General features: G+C 39.8%; 1 protein-coding gene and 1 long non-coding RNA gene across 6 annotated transcripts in view; both read left to right on the plus strand.

Annotated features, from left to right (window-relative positions):
* MAP3K2 (mitogen-activated protein kinase kinase kinase 2) overlaps window positions 1-4,564 on the plus strand; it is a 47,094-nt gene extending 42,530 nt beyond the window's left edge. For all 4 annotated transcript variants that reach the window (XM_032190180.1, XM_032190177.1, XM_032190179.1 and 1 more), the window contains one exon: window positions 679-4,564. In XM_032190180.1, coding sequence (XP_032046071.1) covers window positions 679-904 — 226 coding nt within the window. In that variant the 3' untranslated portion in view covers window positions 905-4,564. The remainder of the gene's footprint in view (window positions 1-678) is intronic.
* Window positions 4,565-7,846: 3,282 nt separating this feature from the next.
* LOC116490950 lies at window positions 7,847-19,811 on the plus strand. Of its 2 annotated transcripts, XR_004253432.1 has the most exons (9): window positions 7,847-7,960; window positions 9,111-9,347; window positions 9,562-9,611; window positions 11,408-11,610; window positions 14,033-14,129; window positions 14,318-14,435; window positions 16,298-16,416; window positions 17,244-17,339; window positions 18,627-19,811. It is a non-coding gene; the product is annotated as an uncharacterized LOC116490950 (long non-coding RNA). The 2 variants fall into 2 exon arrangements; XR_004253431.1 differs by lacking the exons at window positions 7,847-7,960; window positions 18,627-19,811 and having other exon boundaries at window positions 8,806-9,347.
* Window positions 19,812-20,098: the final 287 nt, after the last annotated feature.

The following is a 20,098-nucleotide window of genomic DNA, read 5'->3' on the forward strand; positions in this document are numbered from 1 at the left end:
CTTGGAAATTGAGAAATTTGTCCAACCTCTCCATTTGGCAGTATCGTTCATGTGTTACTGGAAGAGGCTGCTATTGCAGGGCTTATGGAACAGACTTTTCCTGGACATTTGCATGCCTTTCTGCCTTCATAAATCATTTAAACATCAGCTTTGTGTACAAAGATAGTTTAAGAACTTAAAACTTTGTTTCACAATCCATCTTAGTATCTTTAGCTAAAAGAGGAAGACGCTACTGAAGGATGGTTTTAAGCTTTTTTTTCTTCCATGTTAGGTTTTCATCCCACTAACTGGGGACAAGTGCGTTTCTAACGAGCTAACAAAATACACAGTGTACTCTGCCTTTCAAGCATTCCTGTTGCTTTGCATTTCCATTAAGGACTTAATGAGCAAGAAAGCTTTCAAGTGCGTTCAAATCCTGCAGGTGTCTGAAGAGCTGGAGCACCGGGCTTGCGTGGTGCTCTTGGCCTCTGTCAGCCTGCTGAGCGCTGAGACGTGAACCTGCAGGGTTCTGGTGTCTGGTCGCAGCCCAGGCAGTGTTGTCCAGAGAAAGACCTGGGTATCTCTTCTCTGAGGTAGCAGCTCTGGGCCCATGGTGTTTAGTAGCGACCTGATGTTTCTTGCATTCCCAGAGAGCACGATTCTGTTGTAACCTGCTGTCTCATTTTGCCTCTGTTTCAGGAGCGTAGGTTGTACAGTGGTAGAAATGCTCACTGAGAAGCCCCCGTGGGCAGAATTCGAAGCTATGGCTGCCATCTTTAAGATTGCCACTCAGCCAACCAATCCCCAGTTACCACCTCATGTCTCAGACCATGCTCGGGATTTCTTGAAAAGGATTTTTATCGAGGCCAAGTTGCGACCATTTGCAGATGAACTGCTAAGACACACGTTTGCACACTATCACTAACAGCCTGCCTCAAGTCAGCTTGCGTCTACTGCATTTATTTTCTATTTGACTGCACTTTTATTTTTTATCTTTTACAAAAAAAAAGGAGAAAAAAAGACAAGAGAGAGAACGCGTTCTCTTGAATCTTTGTTTCACTTAGATTGTAAACAATCTGAATTTTGTATCTAAAATGAGAATCTTCCCTTCCCTGCTCCCACCAGGACTAGAACTTCTTGTTTCTATAATGTACTGATGTGGTTCGTGTAGATAAAGCACTTTAGTACATATTTGTTCCTTATTTAAAGGGGGAAAAAAAAAGAAATGATTGGATAGTCAGGAACTGTGTGACTTTTTCTGACACTGCTGACAGACTCAGGGTGCAGGGAAAAATAGACATGCAGCTAGAGGACAAAAAGGTTACTTCTCTGTGATTGTTCTTTATATTATAGGTACTTGCAACAGAGAGTTCGAAGTTCTTATATTTTAACGTTTTAATCAGTTCTAGCATTTTGTAATTTAAGCTGGATCATGTGGTTCTGAGAGTTAATTATAAAGCTGGAAGAACTTGGAACTCTTTGTACAAAAGCATGTCTAACTGGTACTTCTATGTGACCAAAAGAAAATAATAAAAAAGAATTCAATACTGATGTACTAGAGATGTTGGTGTAGAACTATCCTGTCTTTATAGGAAAAGAATTACAGGTAAACAGATTATGGACCCAGACTCCTAGGAACTTAGCATGCTGTAAGGGGAAAATTTCTGCAATAGAAAAGAGGTAGCTGTTGGATGTAAATAATTGGGAGAATGTCTCCTGCTGTATCTGCCAAAGAGAATCCTCTGTTGCATAAGCTTGGAGGGAGACAATTACCTTAGATAAGAAATAAGTGGTGTTGAGAGAGTTCTCCTCCACAATCCCATGAACGTTTGGGGGAGAGAGGAGTGACAAATCCTTCTGCAGTATGTGTGTTACATGATTCAAAATGACCTATAGGAAATAATGTCTTCAAAGCTGTCGAGGGGCGCTAGGATGGAATGTATGTCAACATCAAGTGCCTGAATAATATAAAGTTCTTCCCATTATGCACTATAAGCATTGCTTTAGTAACACAGTTCAGTCATCTAGGATGTATTGACAATTCCTAAAATAAAATTAAACTTCTTTGAACACTAGGAGTAAGTCACTGAGAAAGATAAGACTCCAGTTATACTTCTCATGAGGCAACAATGAACAAGGAGGCACAGCACAAGAGATTGTATGAAGGATAGGCCAAAAGTGCAGAGCGCCAGCAACTGAATAACATGAGCGGGATTACTGCAGCCCAATAATCCAGTTGATCGGTGTTTTTTCAGATTTCCAACTCTCATAAAATGGATATTAATCCTCTTTCTCAAAGAGAATAATAAAAGAACAAAGGCAAAACTCTGAAATAGTCCTTCTCAATAGAGAAGTTCAGGTACTGATCAGGTACAGTTAACAACCAAATTTCACACTAGAAAAGTCAAGCTCTCGTATTTTTGTAGAATACAACATAAATAATTTAAAAAAGGAATTTGGAAATAAATTATTGGACTACAGAACTGAATTAATGTATACTGTTTGGATGATTCATTGTTTGCTTTTGTTTTATAAAAACAGCAGGCAGATGCTGTGAACCTTGTCTACTCTGACAAGACTCTACATTATTGTCCCCAGGCTCCACTCTGTTTTGTATCTTTAGAGGACTACCAGAACTATGAAATACATGGAGACAGAGTAATAAATTTACCTATTCTCATGCTAATTAACTCATGAGATTTCTGAATTTATCCTGTTAACTTCCAAATTTTTTTACAAGGGCATAAGCAGGAGTATGGATCTATCCTAATCACTTTACCTGTAGTGGAGTAAGAATGAATTTTGTGCCACCTCTCCTGACACTGAGAGTGGTGGCCTCCAGTTTGTGAGCATTGTACCCTGTTTATAATTTTCTCAGTCAGGGTGCACATCTGTGCAAGGTTTCCTGAGCATGGGAGGGGACAATCCTGACCAGGGAAAACTTAAAAGGCTGAAAGGAAAGTCTGCTTGTACTGACTTTCTGGGAGGGTTGGGGGGTGGGGGGGGCTCTCTGTCACTAGATAAAAGCTATGAAAGCAGACTTTAAGGAGAATGTGCGTGTGCTCTGCTGTAAAGGACCTTTGCTTTATAAGCAAAATGTAGTGACAGCAGGGGTGGGAGGGTTAATGTAGAGCCTAATAGTTTATGTAGCTAATTTAAAGATCATATAACCGAAATGATTGATTTCAAGCAGATTAAGAAGGTACCAAAACCAAGGTGAAAATGTATATAAAAATCAGTAGTGGACAGTGATACCTGAAAAGGAAATTTTGTATTACCAAAAAAGGACATTAAAGGGAAAATGTAACCAGGTTTATCTGTAGCATTCATAACATTTAAAGATACTATTCTAAAAAGAAACTGCACTCTCTGAAGCTTGAAAATTTTCAGAATCTAGTTTTCTAATACTGTGTCCTTTTTGTGAGACAGTGCTGGCTGATGTATATTGCAATACCACTTTCTCATTGTGAATTTAATTACTGAATAATTGAGTTTGCTGCTTTTGTGCCTTTTCTAAAAATGGCATTCAGTCATGACAAGGGTAAGCATTTTGGAACCAAAAAAAAAGAACTTGCAGAGCACATATCAGAAAGCTGCTGCAGTAAAGACAGCACTTCTTAAATACAGACAACTTTTTGTCAGCTCCAGCAATGCTAGTAAAATGTTATTAATTTGACCAGGATTAGGCCTTAGCTGTGTTTGTTTTTTTTTTGTTTTATTTTTTTACTGTGTGGAGAATTTGTCCACTGACCTAAGCAACTTACAGTAAATTTAGATGATTATCACTATAAATGCTTTGAGCTAGAAGTAATGATGAAGCTAAATCAGACCTTTTACCAGAAGATTAGTTGATACTTATCCCCTTGCATGATGCACTTCAGTGTTGTTGTGTTGGGTAAAGCAATTTGTATTAAATAATGTAATGCCTCTGTGTACAGTGCCTGTACAACACTTTGTTGACCACTGGCATGATAATGGACAAACCCTTGCTCTAAAATTCCAGAGGGTGCATGGAATTGCATGCTTGAAACTCCACTGGAGGAGGTTTGCTGAGATGAGGCCCCTTCTCAGCTCACTATTTACGGTATCTTATTAGCAAAGACACCAGCATTTTAGAATCATCAGTTGTTCTTCATTGTTGAGTCCAATTACCAGAAAATGCTCATTAAAATAGCACTGTTGCAAGGATATGATTTGTTTTTCTGTAAATGCCACGATGGAGCTATGCTCCCCAAAAGTAAGAATCAAGGTTCACCGTGATTGTGTATTTACAAAGGATTTATTTATCTACTAATTAATTTTATGTCGTCTGTTTTACATATTAGGTAACAAAAGTTAAGCTATTTCTGTAATATGCTTTTAATGGTGGGACTCTGTCCTGTTAAACTAACAATTATGTTAGAGCAAGTTTTATTTTTAATTTAGGTGATAGAAATATCCATGCAAGAACTTAAAGTATGGATCTATTAACTTCATTCAACTTACTTTGACTTCTTGACAGTTTAAATTTAGTCTAAAATTTTTAAACGAATTTGCAATTCCAATTGCAGCCTAACGGTCCTTTATAACAAAACGAAAAGTTATTCATTTGTGTTTTTTTTTTTTTTTTTTTTTTTTTCCCCTTAGGTAGTGCCTTTTTATCTGTATGCCTTAATTTTGTTCCTCTTGAACAGCATATTGAAATGCTATGGCTGTCATACAATTCCGTGTCACCAAATTGGGATTAGAGTGTATTTTGAAGTGCCCAAACCAGAATTCACATAACTGCATTAAAAAGTGTACTTTAGTTATAATCTGCTGCAGTCTTTTTACGTTGAGAATTTTAAAAAGTGATTTTTGGAGCACTTCCTGAGTGCTTCCTATGCTTGCACAGGCTTCATATTTGCATTTTGGAGACTGTATGCTGTTATGCATACCACAGAAAAGACGTGTTGCCATTCACAGAATCACAATTACAGCTGAGATTTAGCTTCCTAGCTCTGGGTACGAGACTCTGGGTTTCCTGTAGAGTACTTAGCAGATGTGAAATTCTAGTTGGTACGTTAGTAAACGCGGTACTGTAATAAAAGTTGTTTACTTTCAGTACACAGGAATATTGTCTAAGCAAATCAACAGACTTCTCAGTGAAGCTGATATTGTTTCCATTAAATTCTTTCCTGTTTTCTTTTTTGGAAAATCCTAATCCTGCCGTTGTCTTGACTGAAAGCCTTCTTGCAGCACCTGTAGGTACAGCGCAGTATAGCAAGCCATTCTTTCAATGACATAGAGCAAACTGTAACTGCAGCTTCAGAGACTTGAGCAAATTGGTCAGATCTACAGTTATTTATAGTTAATTTCTTTTTAATCTTGAAAATCTGTCACGCATATAGAAAAGCAGAATTTGTGTGCTTGAATGTAAGTCTGTATGGTGTTTCTGGAAAAGCGAAAGTATTACTGCTGGTATCATTTCTTGCTGGTAACTTGCTGTCTTGTGTTAATGACAAGCCTGCAGTGTAAAACCACATAGAATTACCAAAGCTTTTCTATTCCCATATACATATAGCCAAAAGAGATGTTTCATGGATTAGTACTGTTACTTATAGATACGCATACTTATATATCCACCAGTAAGCTTATTGCTAACTGAATAAAGCAGGTACTAGTAAATAGACACCTCCCATGTTTAAAACGTTTGGGTGTTTATATTTGCTGTTTCGATGCACAAAATTCATGACAGCATTAAAAGGAAAAGTTTTTTTTTTTTTTTTTTTAATAACTCTTTTTAACTTAATCTTATTTTTGTTCTTCTAAAAATAAGGCATAAGCTCGGTGACTAAACCTGGTGACTTTTTGTAGCCAGGCTTGAGCTTTGGGACATTTGAGGAACGCCATCAAGATAAGTAGATTTGTGACCTGAATTGCTCTGTGCACCATAGTAAGAACTTTTCAAAGCTGCTGGGAAGGAGTCTGCTTTACACCAGAGCCAGATGTCACCCACAGCTACCTGGGTGTACGCTGCCTTCAGGAGGAGCCACAAACCCACACCACAGGGGGCAGAACTGCTACCAGCCTGGTTGCTAAATCGGTACTCTATCAGAATACAAAGGAACTCTTTTCATTTCCAACCCCTCAGTTTATTTTTCTAATTGGCATAACCTAAATGCTGGTTAGGTGGCGGCCACTGAGAGCTCTCCATTAGGGCTGGAACTGATGCGGTGCAGCTTTAGCACCCGGCCCTGTGCCATGCAGTGGGGTGCAGCAGCTGGGGCGGTTCTGTGGGACCGCCTGCCCCATGTAGGGGGCACGGCCCCGTCTGCACCACACACAGCAGCTGCCTGGCTTTTCTAGCAATAGATATCTGTAGTTGTACTTGAGGGGTAGGATGGATGGAGAAAGTAAAATTTCTCATCCTTCAAAGAAACAATGCGAGTAGTCTCGCTTTGGTTAGGTCTTAGGTTTTCATAAACTTACTTTCAAGGGAGAGGAACTGGATAAAAATACATTAAATTTGTACCTCGGGGTTCAGTCCTTATTTTGAGTCCACTGATGAGGATTGGAGGGCAGGGTCTTCTGTCAAGAGATACAAGGAAAAGGACACTTTAAGTGGATATTCCCAGGAAATATTTCAGTTGTTCACGTCACTTACCCCAATAATAGCTGATCCTTTTCCCCAATGGTTATTTAATGTGGGTTTAAAAACAAAAGTTGTGTTTTCTTTTCTGAACAGGCATCGTCTTGCCAGTTCCCTAGTGTTTGTTTCTCGTTAATAGCAGTGTAAAGGTGGTGTCACCCCCAAATCTTTAACGGTTTATCAAAGCCTAACGTCTGTCATCTCAGACCTCACAGGAGTCATATAAAGGAATATCACTGTATATATGTGGAGGAGACTTAGGTAAATCGGAACGTAGACTTTTAGTTTTCATGAAGCTATGAATACAAATTTGTAAATTTTCTCTTGATCTAATGTACATTTTTATGTAGCCATTAAATTCTCTATTTAATCTATCAGTTTCTCACTGTAAATGTTTTTACTCTCAGTTGAATGCTGGGCACAGTTTGTAATGTATGTACACAAAGGTGTTTTTTTCTATCAACGTTGACTTTTTTGCACATTTTTGGAAATATTTAATTTGTACACTGATTTAATACTCTGACCAATTGTTGATGGGTGTATGAGAATCACGTGTGTGTGCAATGTACTACTGTCTGGATGTATGGTTTTTTATTACTTTTGAGATGTTGCTATCAGTAACTGCACTGCTGTTGCTGCTTTACATGGAATATCTTGTGTATAAAAAAAAGGAAAAAAAAAAAATTAAAAAACTAGCCTATGGTTATCTTGGTTGAGGAACTCAGGAGCCGAGCGTCGCTTGCCAGTTCCCTCTGTGTCTGCGGTGACTGTGTGTGTATATATCCCAGTAATCTTATTCCACAATTTCATTTCTACATTTTTATGAACTTGTTTTTTAAGGGTACTATGTTTAGTTAGAATAATTAAATATATAAAAGCTTTGAGAGATAATTTACTAGATGAATATATTTTCAGCTGGCTGATGTTCAGAATATTTTTTTAATTTTTCGTTTTTAACCATTCAAAATGTATTTGTATTTCCAGAATCAGACACGAATTGTACTTAGAAATATATTAAAACACTGTAGGGACAGCTGTGTGCCTAAGAGTTTTGTATTAATATTAAAAAAAAAAGGAAAAACAAATCAACCTTTCCTCCCCCCCCCCCCGCTCCCCCTCAGCCCCTTCCCGCCTTTTCCCCTCAGCCCGTTCCCGCCTCTCCCCTCCGGAAGTGACGCAGCCCCTGGTGGCTGTGGTGGCTGAGGCGGCTGTGGCGATGGCGGCCATGGGCAGGGAGGAGCGGGGAGGGGAGGCCGCAGGAGGCCGGTTTAGGCCGTGCCCTCGGCCGCCGGGGAGCTTGTGGAGGACGGCGGCGGCGAGCTGGACGAGCAGGGCGCCGAGGAGTGCCGGCTGCGGGTGCCGCTCTGGGTGGTAGGTGCGCGGCGGGCGGGCCGGGGCCGTTGTTTCGGGGTGAGGGGGCGCTGAGGGTGGTGGAGGCCTGGGCAGGTGGGAGAGCTGGGTGGTGACCAGGCGCGTGAAGTTAAAAGCGCCGGGTCCTGCACCTGGCTGTGCCTGCAGACTGGGTGAGGAGATGCTGGAGAGCAGCCCCGCAGAGGGGTCTGGGGGCTGTGGTTGACAGCAAGCTGAATGTGAGCCAGCAGCGTGCCCTGGCAGCCAGGAGGACTAGCCATACCCTGGGGTGCACCAAGCACGGCATTGCCAGCCAGTCGAGGGAGGTGATTGTCCCGCTCTGCTCTGTGCTGGTGCAGCCTTACCTCGAGTACGGTGTGCAGCACAAAAAGGACGTTAAACTGTTGGAGAGTGACCAGAGGAGGGCGACAAAGATGGTGAAGGACCAGGAGGGGAAGACGTACAAGGAGCATCTGAGGGCACTGGTCCTGTTCAGCCTGGAGAAGAGGAGGCTGAAGGGAGACATCATCGTGGCCTACACTTTCCTCACAAGGAGAAGTGGAGAGGAAGGCACTGATCTGTTCTCTGTAGTCACCAGTGATATGACCCACAGGAATGGGGTCAAGCTGAGGCAGGGGAGGTTCAGGCTGGACATCAGGAAGAGGTTCTTCACCGAGAGGGTGGTTGCACACTGGAACAGGCTCCCCAGGTAAGTACTCACTGCACTATGTCTGTTGGAGTTTAAGAAGCGTTTGGACTTTACACTTAATGACACGGTCTGAATTTCTGGGTAGACCTGTGTGGTGCCAGGAGTTGGACTTGATGATCCTTGTGGGTCCCTTCTAACCCAGGATACATTCTATGATTCTGTGCTGGTGGAATGGGGCTGGAAGCTTGTCTTGGCTCAGAGCAGGAAGCCAAATCTTTACTAGTTACTATGAGGGAAAAACACCCACATTGTTAATCTGGGAAAGCTTTGCTAATCTGGATGGTTTGTTTTCCATGCTATAGAAGGGTAAATTCTTAGGGTAAATAGATTTTTGGGAAACATAAATACATTACCACCTGAATAGTGGAGTCTCTCTGTATCATAATGTCTACTCTATAGGAAAGACCTTATTTCCCTCAGGTACTGCTGGCGCACCCTCAGAATGTCCTTGTGTTTCCATAGGCTCCCGATGGCCATATTTTTCTGGAAGCCTTCTCTCCGGTTTACAAATACACGTAGGATTTCTTGGTTGCCATTGTCAAGCCCGTGTGCAGACCAACCCATGTTCAGGAGTGCAAGCTGACTGCTTCCTCCCTCTATGCTGCTGTCAGCGTCGGTTTGCAGACCAGTGATGGCACCGAGTACTTACAGAAGCTGAGCAAGACTGGTGTCCCGGATGGAATAATTCAGTTTATCAAGGTAAGGCTGTTGTACTGGTAGAAGGAATACATCTGTTGCTACCAGCGACATCCTTTCCTTGCTGCCTCTCTTCCCCCGATATTTTTTGACGTGTTTGTTCTGCCCGAAGATACCCTACTTCCTCACAACGAACTAAACTGCTCTGCAGCATTTGGTCCCAAACCTAGAGTTGCTGTTTGGCGTGTTCCTAATGACTGCTCTTGTCTGTTTGCAGCTGTGCGCTGTCAGCTCTGGGAAGGTGAAGCTGGTGCTGAAACACAACAGGTAAGCAGCTCTTTGCATTGGTAGTGTGGAAGAAGTCTTTGAGTTGCATGGCTGTGCATAAATGGCTGTGGTCTTAGTGTGCGTGGATTTTTACAGCTCCCAGCTGTGTGTGTACGTGTGTTAATACAGGGTTGTATTTTTAGTTGTTGAAAGTTTAATACATTCGTTAATGATTTCAGTTGGTCCTGAGCTACTAGTGGCTGTCATTACATTTTTAAATGGGGGGGGTCTTCCACATGAGATAGCATTTCTTAAAAAAATAAAATCCACACATGGATTGGATTTCCAGTCTCTTGCCTACTAAAGTACAAAGATTATTACGAAGATTACTAGCTGTGATAAATGTACTGGAGCTACAGTACATTACGGATAATTTATGAAAGCAATTGGTTGTATTTTTTCATATTTATTACATATCATATCCGAGGTTATTAATATGATCAGTCAATTAAAGTAAAGGAAAAATAAACCAAACTGACTTGTAGCAGCAGTATCTGCTGCTTTTTCATGTGAGTCCATTGTTTTCCTTTTGGACTTTGTGCAAACCAGGGGTAGCGGAGCTTACGTACTTTTTAAAAGTAATAGAATGCAAACAAAGAGTACCTAGAAAGTATCTACGTGGAACGGAGAATAATTGGTCTGCAAATTCAGTCCTGACAGTGTTAAGGTACTTTGGTTAATTCCACCAGCAACACAATTTCTCTCAGTCCCTGAAATTTAAATTTAATTTAAAATTAATAAATCGATATTTCTATCATTTAATTGATTATTTTAATTAGTGTTTTTATTAATTAACCATTAATTAGTAAATGTTATTATTAATTAATAATTTTGATTTTAAGTTAAATTAGTAAGGTTCAAAGTTTAGGTATTGTTCAGTATAACTAATATTGAGACATTGAGACCATTGAGACATTCTGAGCTGCCTTTCTCCTGAATGACATGTACATTGATATTCTTAAGGCTAATGTTTTGAAATAGTACTCTGAGATATTGCTAAAGCAAAGAATCAAAACAAAAAAAATTGATGGCTGGGAAATACTAATACACGCACAGCTGCTTTGCTTATTTGTGTGGATCTCCTTGGCATGCTATTGAGAAGTAGCATCTTAGTGTTAGGTCAGAGGTTGGACTCGATGATCTTGAGGTCTCTTCCAACCTAGAAATTCTTTGATTCTGTGATCTCTTACCAACTATTCTCCATAGCCATAAAAGATGTCTAGTTCACTCTTTAAGTGCAGTTCTTGCTAGGTGGCAGCAGAGGGCAGTGCTGCTGGCTGATTAGGCAGGGCATGGCCACTACAGGTATTACTCCTTCACGGTGCCAGAAGAGAGCGCAGCAGTTCCATGAACAGCTGCAGTCTGTTAAAGTAATTGTTAACTTGTTCATACAGTTTTGTTCTGTAACGAAGACTAAATGTGTCTTTAGGTTTTCAGAATATGGATGAAAATGAATTTGTAGGGAAAAGGCTTTGACTGCAGCGGCAGGGAGATTATACAAAGTTTCTTCCCTTAATACTTGCTTTCTAATATGTGGTAGTATTCAGGGAGACTACCAGGTGTGAAACAACTTTTTCCCAGTCCTGTTCCAGTCAGCCACCTGCCTGTTCCTGTTGTGGTCACAGTGTCACAGCCTGTACCTTTCACCCTTTTAGTACAGAAGTTACTGTATTAAGATTTGTGATCTGCACTGTACAGAAAACTTTCATGTATTATCACCCCCCAATATCTTTTAAATTCCCTCTGGGATACAAAAAATAACTGGGGGTTACTCTGGATGTGTTTTCTAATTCTAGGTTTGGTGCCCAATGTCACCTGAATTTTATTGAGAATATGTAGCCATCAAAACAAAGAAACGGATACTGCTCTACACCATCAACCCAAATAAGTTCTGAGCCTGCCAATTCCTGATTAAGTTTCATGAGCGACGGAATGACAAATTCAACGTTTTTGCTGACAATGTGTTTGCACTGAAGGAGTATGCAATTATGCTTGGGAAGTAAGTGTTCACAACAAATGACGGCACTGTTGTTTTTCTTCTTCCTAGAAAGTTATCTTAATCTCACAGATTTCAGTCACCTCTAGACATTTATTGTAATTCAGCGCACCACAGAAAAAGAGCCTTTAACAAGGACACAGGAGGGGGTGCTTGCTAAATAGCACAACAGTTTTTAAATGGGGTAGATGCTGTAGAAGTATAGCAGCAGAATTAGTTGAAGAAATACTAGGTGCTTGCTTTTCATGTTCTTGACTCAGTTCTCCTTTCCACGCATCATGTATGGAGTTCCAGTTTACAGAGACATGTTAAAAGGAAAGGACAGTTGCAGTGCTAGATGAGATTGAGAGTGTTTTCGTGATGGCTCTGTGCCAGCTTCTCCTCGACCCCCACGTGTTCCTTTGGTACTGGCAGGGAAAGGCCATGCACATGACAGGAATTAGTTCGTCTATAACTTCTGGGGCCACGGAATTCAAATCTGCTTGGCCAGCTTTTACTGTCATGAGTCTTTCATCGAAAGTTGTATAACTTGGTCTGTTTATTTTTTACTGGTGCTGTTAATATACTTAAATGGCTGTTTTTGAAGGACTGTCCCTGTGTAGTTATGACAGTATGTCAAAATACTGGAGAGGCATCTTTATAGATCCCTCAAACACCTTTTTGTAGGAAATGAAAGGCTTCATTTAAAAAAAAAAAAATCAACCTAACGCTGCATGTTCTATGTTCTGGGAAGTACTTAGATGCATCTTAATTATGGTGAAGTAGGGTGCAGGGACAGTGGGGCTGCATGGAGGACTGATAGCCTGGCGCTCTAGGTTTTTCTGTGCTTAATTTAAATTTTCTTCCTAGTAGCTTGTATGGTGCTATGTTTGTGTTTCTGATAACGATAGCGTTGATAACCCAGTGATGATGTTCTACTTGTAGCTCCACCAAGCGAGGAGGCTGGGGGGGCGGCAGCTGGCCCAGGCTGGCCACAGGGGTGCTCTGGACCACAGGATGGGTGTCCTGCTCAGCACTAAACCTGGAGGGGAAATGTGCCAGGGCTGCAGTTGCTTGGGGGCTGGCTGGGTATCGGTTGGCTGGTGGTGAACCATTGAGTTTTACTTCACTTGTTCTTCTTGGTTTTGTTTCTCTTTGTGTGTTCATTTGTTTTGTTCTCCTCGAAACCTGTATGAAACCTACGAGTTTTCTCACTTCTGCCCACTGATTCTCTCCCCCATCCCACTGTGGGGAGAGTGAGTGGGTGGTGGTGTGGTGTTAAACCACAACACTCATTTTTAGCACCCGGTTTGGGGCACGGATGAGATAACAGGTTCAACCAGAGTGCATTGGAGGAAATTTAAAATTACAATACCAGTTTTACAGTTTCTGGTTGCAATATTTGCTTATCCGTTGTCAACATTGTTTTATTTAGTCCATGCCATGCTTCCTTTTTTGCTGAGTACCAAATATGAGAGCTCGTTAAAGGCTGTTCTTGGCTTTTTCAGTTTGCTGTGATGTGTAGCACTTTAGTTTTGTTTTGCTTGGGAGACGTATGACAAAAGCATTGGCCTTGGACCTAACCTGGTATTTGGGCCCTGAATTGCTGGCGTCCCTGCACTTTAGGATCCATCTCCTAGAGACAATTAAGAATTAATGCTTTTTTCCTTTTTTTCCTCTCATAGCCAATTTGTGGATAAAACAAAAGAATGACACCTTCCCCTTTTTTTCCTGTGTGCTAGATATTTTGTGCCTTGTTACAATAACTCCTCAGTATCTTAAACATCCTTTGGTAACCAAAATATTCCTATAGGTGTGTCTCAAGAATGTGTTTTTGACTTTTCCTAAGGTTAAACAACTGTTTAAGATCATTGCTTGGGGATATGCCCTGAGGAGTACAGTTACAGGTGGATAGGTGGGTGCATGGGCAGGTACCTCCGATGCTCTGGGACCTCATCCTTGAACAGCTGTGGGATCCCAGTGAAGCGATAAAATGTTTGAAGGAAGTGAATTGTTAAGAAAAGCCTGGATTTTCAAGTGTTTGAACAGGAAGCAAAGGTTGCAGCTGTTAACGTGCTAACTCAGTAGATTTGAGGAAAACGTCTTTTATTTTAACAGCTGCCTCTAGTCTTTCATGTAGGCCTACTCAATGTATTCGGTCTCATCTACAGCTTCACTGGTGCACATAATTGCAAAACATTTGTAACTGCCAGAATTTATTTCTGTCAGGCTGGGTTGTTGTCAAGGGTTCCACAAGCTGGATAGCTGCCATAAACGTCCCAACAAGCTAAAAGCAAACTGTAAGCTGTATCAAAACGTGGTCCATTCTTTTATCAGTTCAAATGTGTTCTGTGCTTCCTGATGTGGTATCTTTGTGAAGAAATGACTGAGAAACCTTGATTTGGTTTAATTTGCATTTGTTCTGTGGTTTGTTTTTTTTTTTCAGACCCTATGTATATGATCCTACTGCACAAGGAGAAAGAATGCAAATTCTACAAAACTTCCAGCACAATCCAAAAATCAACGCTATTTTCATTTCCAAGGTAATTGAGGACTTAGTGTGTTATTGTATCCATTTTTAGAGAGAACTTTATTTAAGAGCAAGTTGTATATGCACGTTGTGCATTGGCCATCTTCGTATTTAACAAAGGTGTACTTTGTACTCAGTCTTTGTTTATGAAACATGCATATAAATATAAGATGCTGCTCAGAGATTGCTTCTGTGTTGTAGGTAGGGGATACGTCCTTTGATCTACCAGAAGCCAATGTTCTGATTCAGATTTCATCCCATGGTAGGTCTTGAAGACAGGAGGCTCAAAGACTGGGGCAAGTGCTGAGAGCCAAAAAAGGTAAATGAGATAGTTCTTAGGCTCTGTTTAGCATTTCAGTAATTATTAAGTTTAAATTGAATACTGAAATGTAAACAAAATATACTGTGTCTTCTTAAATAAGCTGTTAGGTTGAGATCACATGGGAGAGGTTTTTCTAACAATAATATAGATGCCACCCTGTCTTTCACTTGCATCATATTTTCTTTCCTTTTCCACTTTTTCAGCCAGAAATGTATTTTCTTAAATATTTTCTCACATCTTTTTTGCCCTTCCATTATAATGTTGTTTTGCTGTTGCCAGAATAACTCCGAGGTTTTTTTTCCCCACTTTTTGTTTCACTTTTAACAACTTAAAATTAGCTTTGTGAAATATGCATAATATCAGTAGAAGCATTCAATGTTTCTGGAGCCAGAACTCACAGTGATTTTAAATTTTTTTCCAAAATGTGTGGATTTGAATATATTGTATGACCATAAAGCAAGGATTGTTTCTATTCTTTGATTCTGTCCTTTCATGATTAGGGGATTCTAGGGGATAAGTAAATTGCAAACTGCAAAGCTATTTGTCTGGGATATCTGTGGAGTTGTTTCTCTGTAGCTGCAGTGCCAGTGAGCTCTGCTGACATGGCAGACAGGAGGATTTCTGGCTGGCGTTAGCTCCAATGCTTGCAGGGGGTGGCTTAAGCAGCCTGACTGACAGTGATATGATCGATTAAAAGATGTAGTCGGCAGCTTTTTCAGTAGAAGTGAGGGCGGGCTTCCTGTCCAGCATTTTAGCCCAGTTGTTAGTCACTAGCAGGTTTGTATAAACCAGCTGTAACCAGCCTGCTGGTTTGGTGTGGTTTAGGGTAAGTGCAACTTGTCAAGCAATTGCTCTAATTGAGAACAAATTAACAGAAAGCCACCACAATGGAAAAACCTTGTCTGAAAAAGGGACAGATATCATCCGCTTCTGTTGAACTGTGGTTTTTGTTGTAATGAGTCTGTGAAATTAATTCTTTATGGTGGCTTCTAGAGTCAGTGAGTAGAGATCACCTAGAAAACTGTCTGATTGTATTGACATTTTCATTTTTGTGATGGATAAGCAGAAGGTCAGTAGGATTTAAACTTTTGTGTGGGCAGGGTTTTAGGAATCGCATCTTTGGTTACTGGAAATCTGACTGATGACTCCCATTAATTTTTAGTTTGAGGAATATTATTGGGAAGGTGGTAGTGGGGTGCTTCTGTCACTTTTTTTTTTCTGTTTCAGTTTGTCTGGAACTAAGGAGAACCGTTTCTTAGACATGAATTTCTGGTTGACTTGATGAACTGAATGTTTCCTAACAGACACCGACTTAAGGCTGTTCCATTATCTGTTAAACAATAAATGCTTAATCTACTGTATTTCAGTTTATATCTTCCCAAGACAAGTCAAAAAGTAGCTCCAGGCAAAAGTGGTTCTGCTTCAAGAGTTCTCTTGTACAGGGTGGTAATAAGCTTGAAAGTTGGTTTATGTCACAGCCTGTTGGCATGTATTTTAGAAAGAGTGAGTATTCACTAGGGAAGCAGTCATAATTTAGTGGAGGCTGTAACTGTCAGGTGGAGAGTGAAATTATTCATAGTGCTTCAGTTCTGTGTTTGTCTATCTGGAAAATGACTCCTGTAAGCAGGGTAGGGGTTTTGTTTTTTACCTCTGGTTTTGTGTCATTTAGGAAACCTGACTTTCTTGCCCTTTTTCTGGATTACAGAGACAAAGTGCACTTTGTCTTTAAAATAAACTTTGCAAATTGATTTTGTGGAGAGATGGCTTATTTAAACACCTGGTTTTACTGTTTAGTCCTTTTTTGTTCTTGGTTACAGTGTTCCAGATGGAATTAATCATTTGATGTCTTTGTCTCCTAGGCATGGTTGCAGAGGAATACAATGCCTTTTTTTATTCTTTTGTGTCCCAAGACACTCAGGAAACGGCATATTCAACCAAGCGACAACGGTTTCTTGTAGATCAAGGCTACAGCTTCAAGGTAACTCATCCCTTCTGTTTGTTACACACATATAACATTCACAAATCACAGAATTGTAGGGGTTGAAAGGGACCTCGAGATCATCGGATCCAGCCCGATTTCTCTATGCCATGGGGGCACTTTTTAAAGTCTGTAAACTTAGAGTGAACGGTGGGCAGTGTCTTTGCTTCTTAAATAGAGCCTTGTCATCACAATTTGCTACTTGGAGTCTTGATTATTTAAAAGATTTTCGTTAGCTAACCAAAGTTTAGTTTTTTACTGTGTTGTGGTTTTGAGGTTGAATGTGGGATATATTTGAATTTTAAACCAATATCAGAAGCATTTACTATATCAAAGAGCTGGGGATCACTTAAAACTTGGCATCTGATGAACTGCTTAAAAAAATTATGATGCAGTGGGAATTCTTTGCATTCTATGAATCATGTTAGCACTGTTTTGCAACAACTGGAAACAGGCTATTGCAATTTAAAAGTGCTTCTCGTGACTCCATTTTAGATTTCAGATGGTTATAGCACATGTGCTTCTTAAACAACAAGAGAGACAACAGTGTTAATTTGTCCATGTAAGAGACAGATTGCTTCCCTGATTGGATTCTTAAAGCTAGACTTTTTCAGACATCCATTTCTGATTTAAAAATTGCCATTGACAGCAGCCCACAACATGGATTGATCGTACGAGTATTTTCACTCTGTTTTTCAAAAACATTGCTTTGTGTCTAATGTGGATTTGTTTTTCCTTAAGCTGTATTTCTATTGTTTTATCAGTCTTTGAGATCAGATGCAGCCCAGATTACTGATGTAATTAGTTTCTAATTCTGCTGACTCTAGATGAACTGGAAAAGGAAAATGAGGAGGAAAACCACTAGATAATTGAGGGAAATGGCTGAATTTGAATGTCTCAAAATGTCTTCAGGATGGAAACAGGTGGGAAAAGTGGGATTCTCATGTATAAATCTATGCTTACCAGAACACATTTAACTGCGGGGAAAATTCTTGTGAAGTGTTCAAAATAACTTGTTTAAGAAAGCAAGCTGCCTATTCTCATGCTTCATAACAGAAACTTGAGAGCTTTACAAGAGCTCTTCAGAAAATGAGAATTTTCAATTAATGAAATATATGGCACTATATTGCCAGTAGATGGCGTGTGCCCTGCATCCATGGTTATCAGATGAGTTACTGGGAATTTCGAAAAGAACTAACATAACACCCACATTATTTTTGTGTGCTTAGACACAAAATTGAAAGAGTCCTTTTGCTATGCTGCTGCTGTTTCGTTGCAGAACCCCACTGAATATTATCCAGGAGCATTTTTACATTTATCAAATGATGTAACACCATAGTTATATCACTGATCTGGGGATGAATAGTCTTTTTTGCATAGCAAGATACGCCTCTCGTAGAGAGAATGCTAGAGAGAAGCTGCACAGCCGCCTCCACCTCTGTGGTTACGTCAGACAGGCTGCAGGGTCATGATCTCCGCCCCTCTGCTCTGTGCCAAATCGCCACACAGTGCAGGTCGTCTGCCCTTGTCCACAGACGCCTCTGCTCTCCCGTAGCAACTCGATCCTGGATGTCCTGTGTCTCACCGCGATTTCTGCGTCCGAGTCGGTGCTTGGAGTTTCTCAGCGTCTCTCAGGTGTTTTGGCTATATGTTGCAGGAAGAACAGCCGAAAACAACGACAGACACCAGTATGGTCAGATCATGCTCCGTTTATTACCCGAAAAGCCTGACTTTTATAGTGAACTTAACAGGGGCGGATAGCATCTCACACAAGATTATTGGTCAAAAGCACTCAAACAACTGCAAGAAAACAACCCGCTTGTGATAAGCAGTCATGTAGATCCCGTCCTTGAAGTCAGCTGCTCGCAACAATATTTTTCTAAATTCCTCAATTGGGCGATGTGGGAACACTGTCATGGGATCTTCTCATAGTCGTCCTGGTAGCTTGGTTTGCTCAGCTGCAGCAAGCCGTGCGATCTTTGCTGTTTCAAAAATCCCTCAACACAGAGTTCTCCATCATTTGAAGACTAATGAGGAGGTGTATTTCTCAATAATAATTAAGGTTGTTTCAATAGGGTGCCAAGGAAAATAGCCAGTGTGGGAAGATAATTTTTTGTTGAAGTTTGTTTTTGTTGTTGACGTGTTTGAGCTTCACTGTCTATTATCATTTGCATGTTTTGCCTCCTGAAATATTTTTATTTTTCTTACAGCAAAAAAAAGCAAGCAGCATCAAAGCGCTCCTCCGCAACAGAAGCCTCTAACCTTACCTTATGATGGAGACATTGACATGTAACGTAAAAAAGAAATCCAAATGTAGACATTGACTGCCGTAACTGCTTTCTTTTTTGTAACTCTCAGACTTCTCAGTTTTTTGAGGAATCTCCTTATGTGTAATATACCGGGCAGAACAGAAATGCCGCAAGCTTGAAATTTTGCCACCTCGTTATTAAAAAAAAAAAAAAAAAAAAAAAAAAAAAAAGGAATCAAAGTCTTGGATCTTGTGCAACTTTTTTGAAGAGATTGGAAAATGCATCTCTTCCTGACATCAAAAGGAATTAGTATTAAAAAAAAAAAAAAAAAAGCACCAACAAAAAGGCATGACAATCCAGAGGAAAATGTGACATTTACTGTAAATGACAAGTTTGACACAGCATCATTATGCACTATATTAGTGCAGGGTTCTTTATTCTTCATATATTTCAACAATGAGTTTTATAGTGTTTACATTTTGTGCAAAGACTTTAAAACTGGATCATGTATTTTGAGAAACACAAAGAATAATGAGTTGGAGTATCTGAAGTTATCTGTTTTTTTAAAGTTTCTTCTTTCTTATCCTGTTTTCTAGTCTGGAATATGATTTCACTTCATTTCCACCTACAGGACAGAATAAGGATTGCTAAGAAAAAGCCTAGGTGGTTTCTTAACTGAAAATATTTTTTAAAAGGTTGAGTAGATAGGTGTTTTGATGAATGGCTAGAGGATTTGATTGTTTAAAAAGTATTTTAAATTAAATAAAACCATGTAGATACATTATGGCCAGTTTAAATTGTTATTCAGTTTAATTAATACAAACTCTGCTTTTGTATTTAAATTTTCTTATCTGAAATATTTATAAATTCTTTTTTTGAATTTAATTACCTGACCTCATTTAATATACATCAAACACAAATACAGTTTGAGAAGGTCTTGCTTTTTTAAATTTTTCAAAACCACTGAAAAGTTAAATGTTGTAAACATCTGGGAACATTTGGAGAGGGTATGTGTTTATAATAGTATGTGTTGCAAGTAAGAAAGTGCCATCTTGTGGTATTGACTTGTATTTATAAGCAAATAAAATGCTAAAGGGAGTGAGAATATTGCTTCTGGTATGTTGAATTAAATGTGTGTAAACAACATTCATTATTAGTCTTTTACTGTGTCTGGGATTGAATTCTGATTTCAAACAATTCTGGCATGTTTTGCGCTGTAGTGATTAGCTGAAGAAATACTGTAGACAAGTACAAGTTGAGAGAGTAATTGCAGATCTGGAGAACGCTTGGTCTTATTTTTAGCTTAATGCTACTTCTTATTTGAATAATTAGAAGGGGAAAAAAGAATTATTGCCAGCCTGGCATCTACATGACCCTTGTCAATGTGCAGCTACTTCACAGTGGTTCATCACAAGAGAAGAGCTTAACTAGGG

This window comes from Aythya fuligula, chromosome 6, assembly GCF_009819795.1.
Source record: "Aythya fuligula isolate bAytFul2 chromosome 6, bAytFul2.pri, whole genome shotgun sequence".
NCBI lineage: Eukaryota > Metazoa > Chordata > Aves > Anseriformes > Anatidae > Aythya > Aythya fuligula.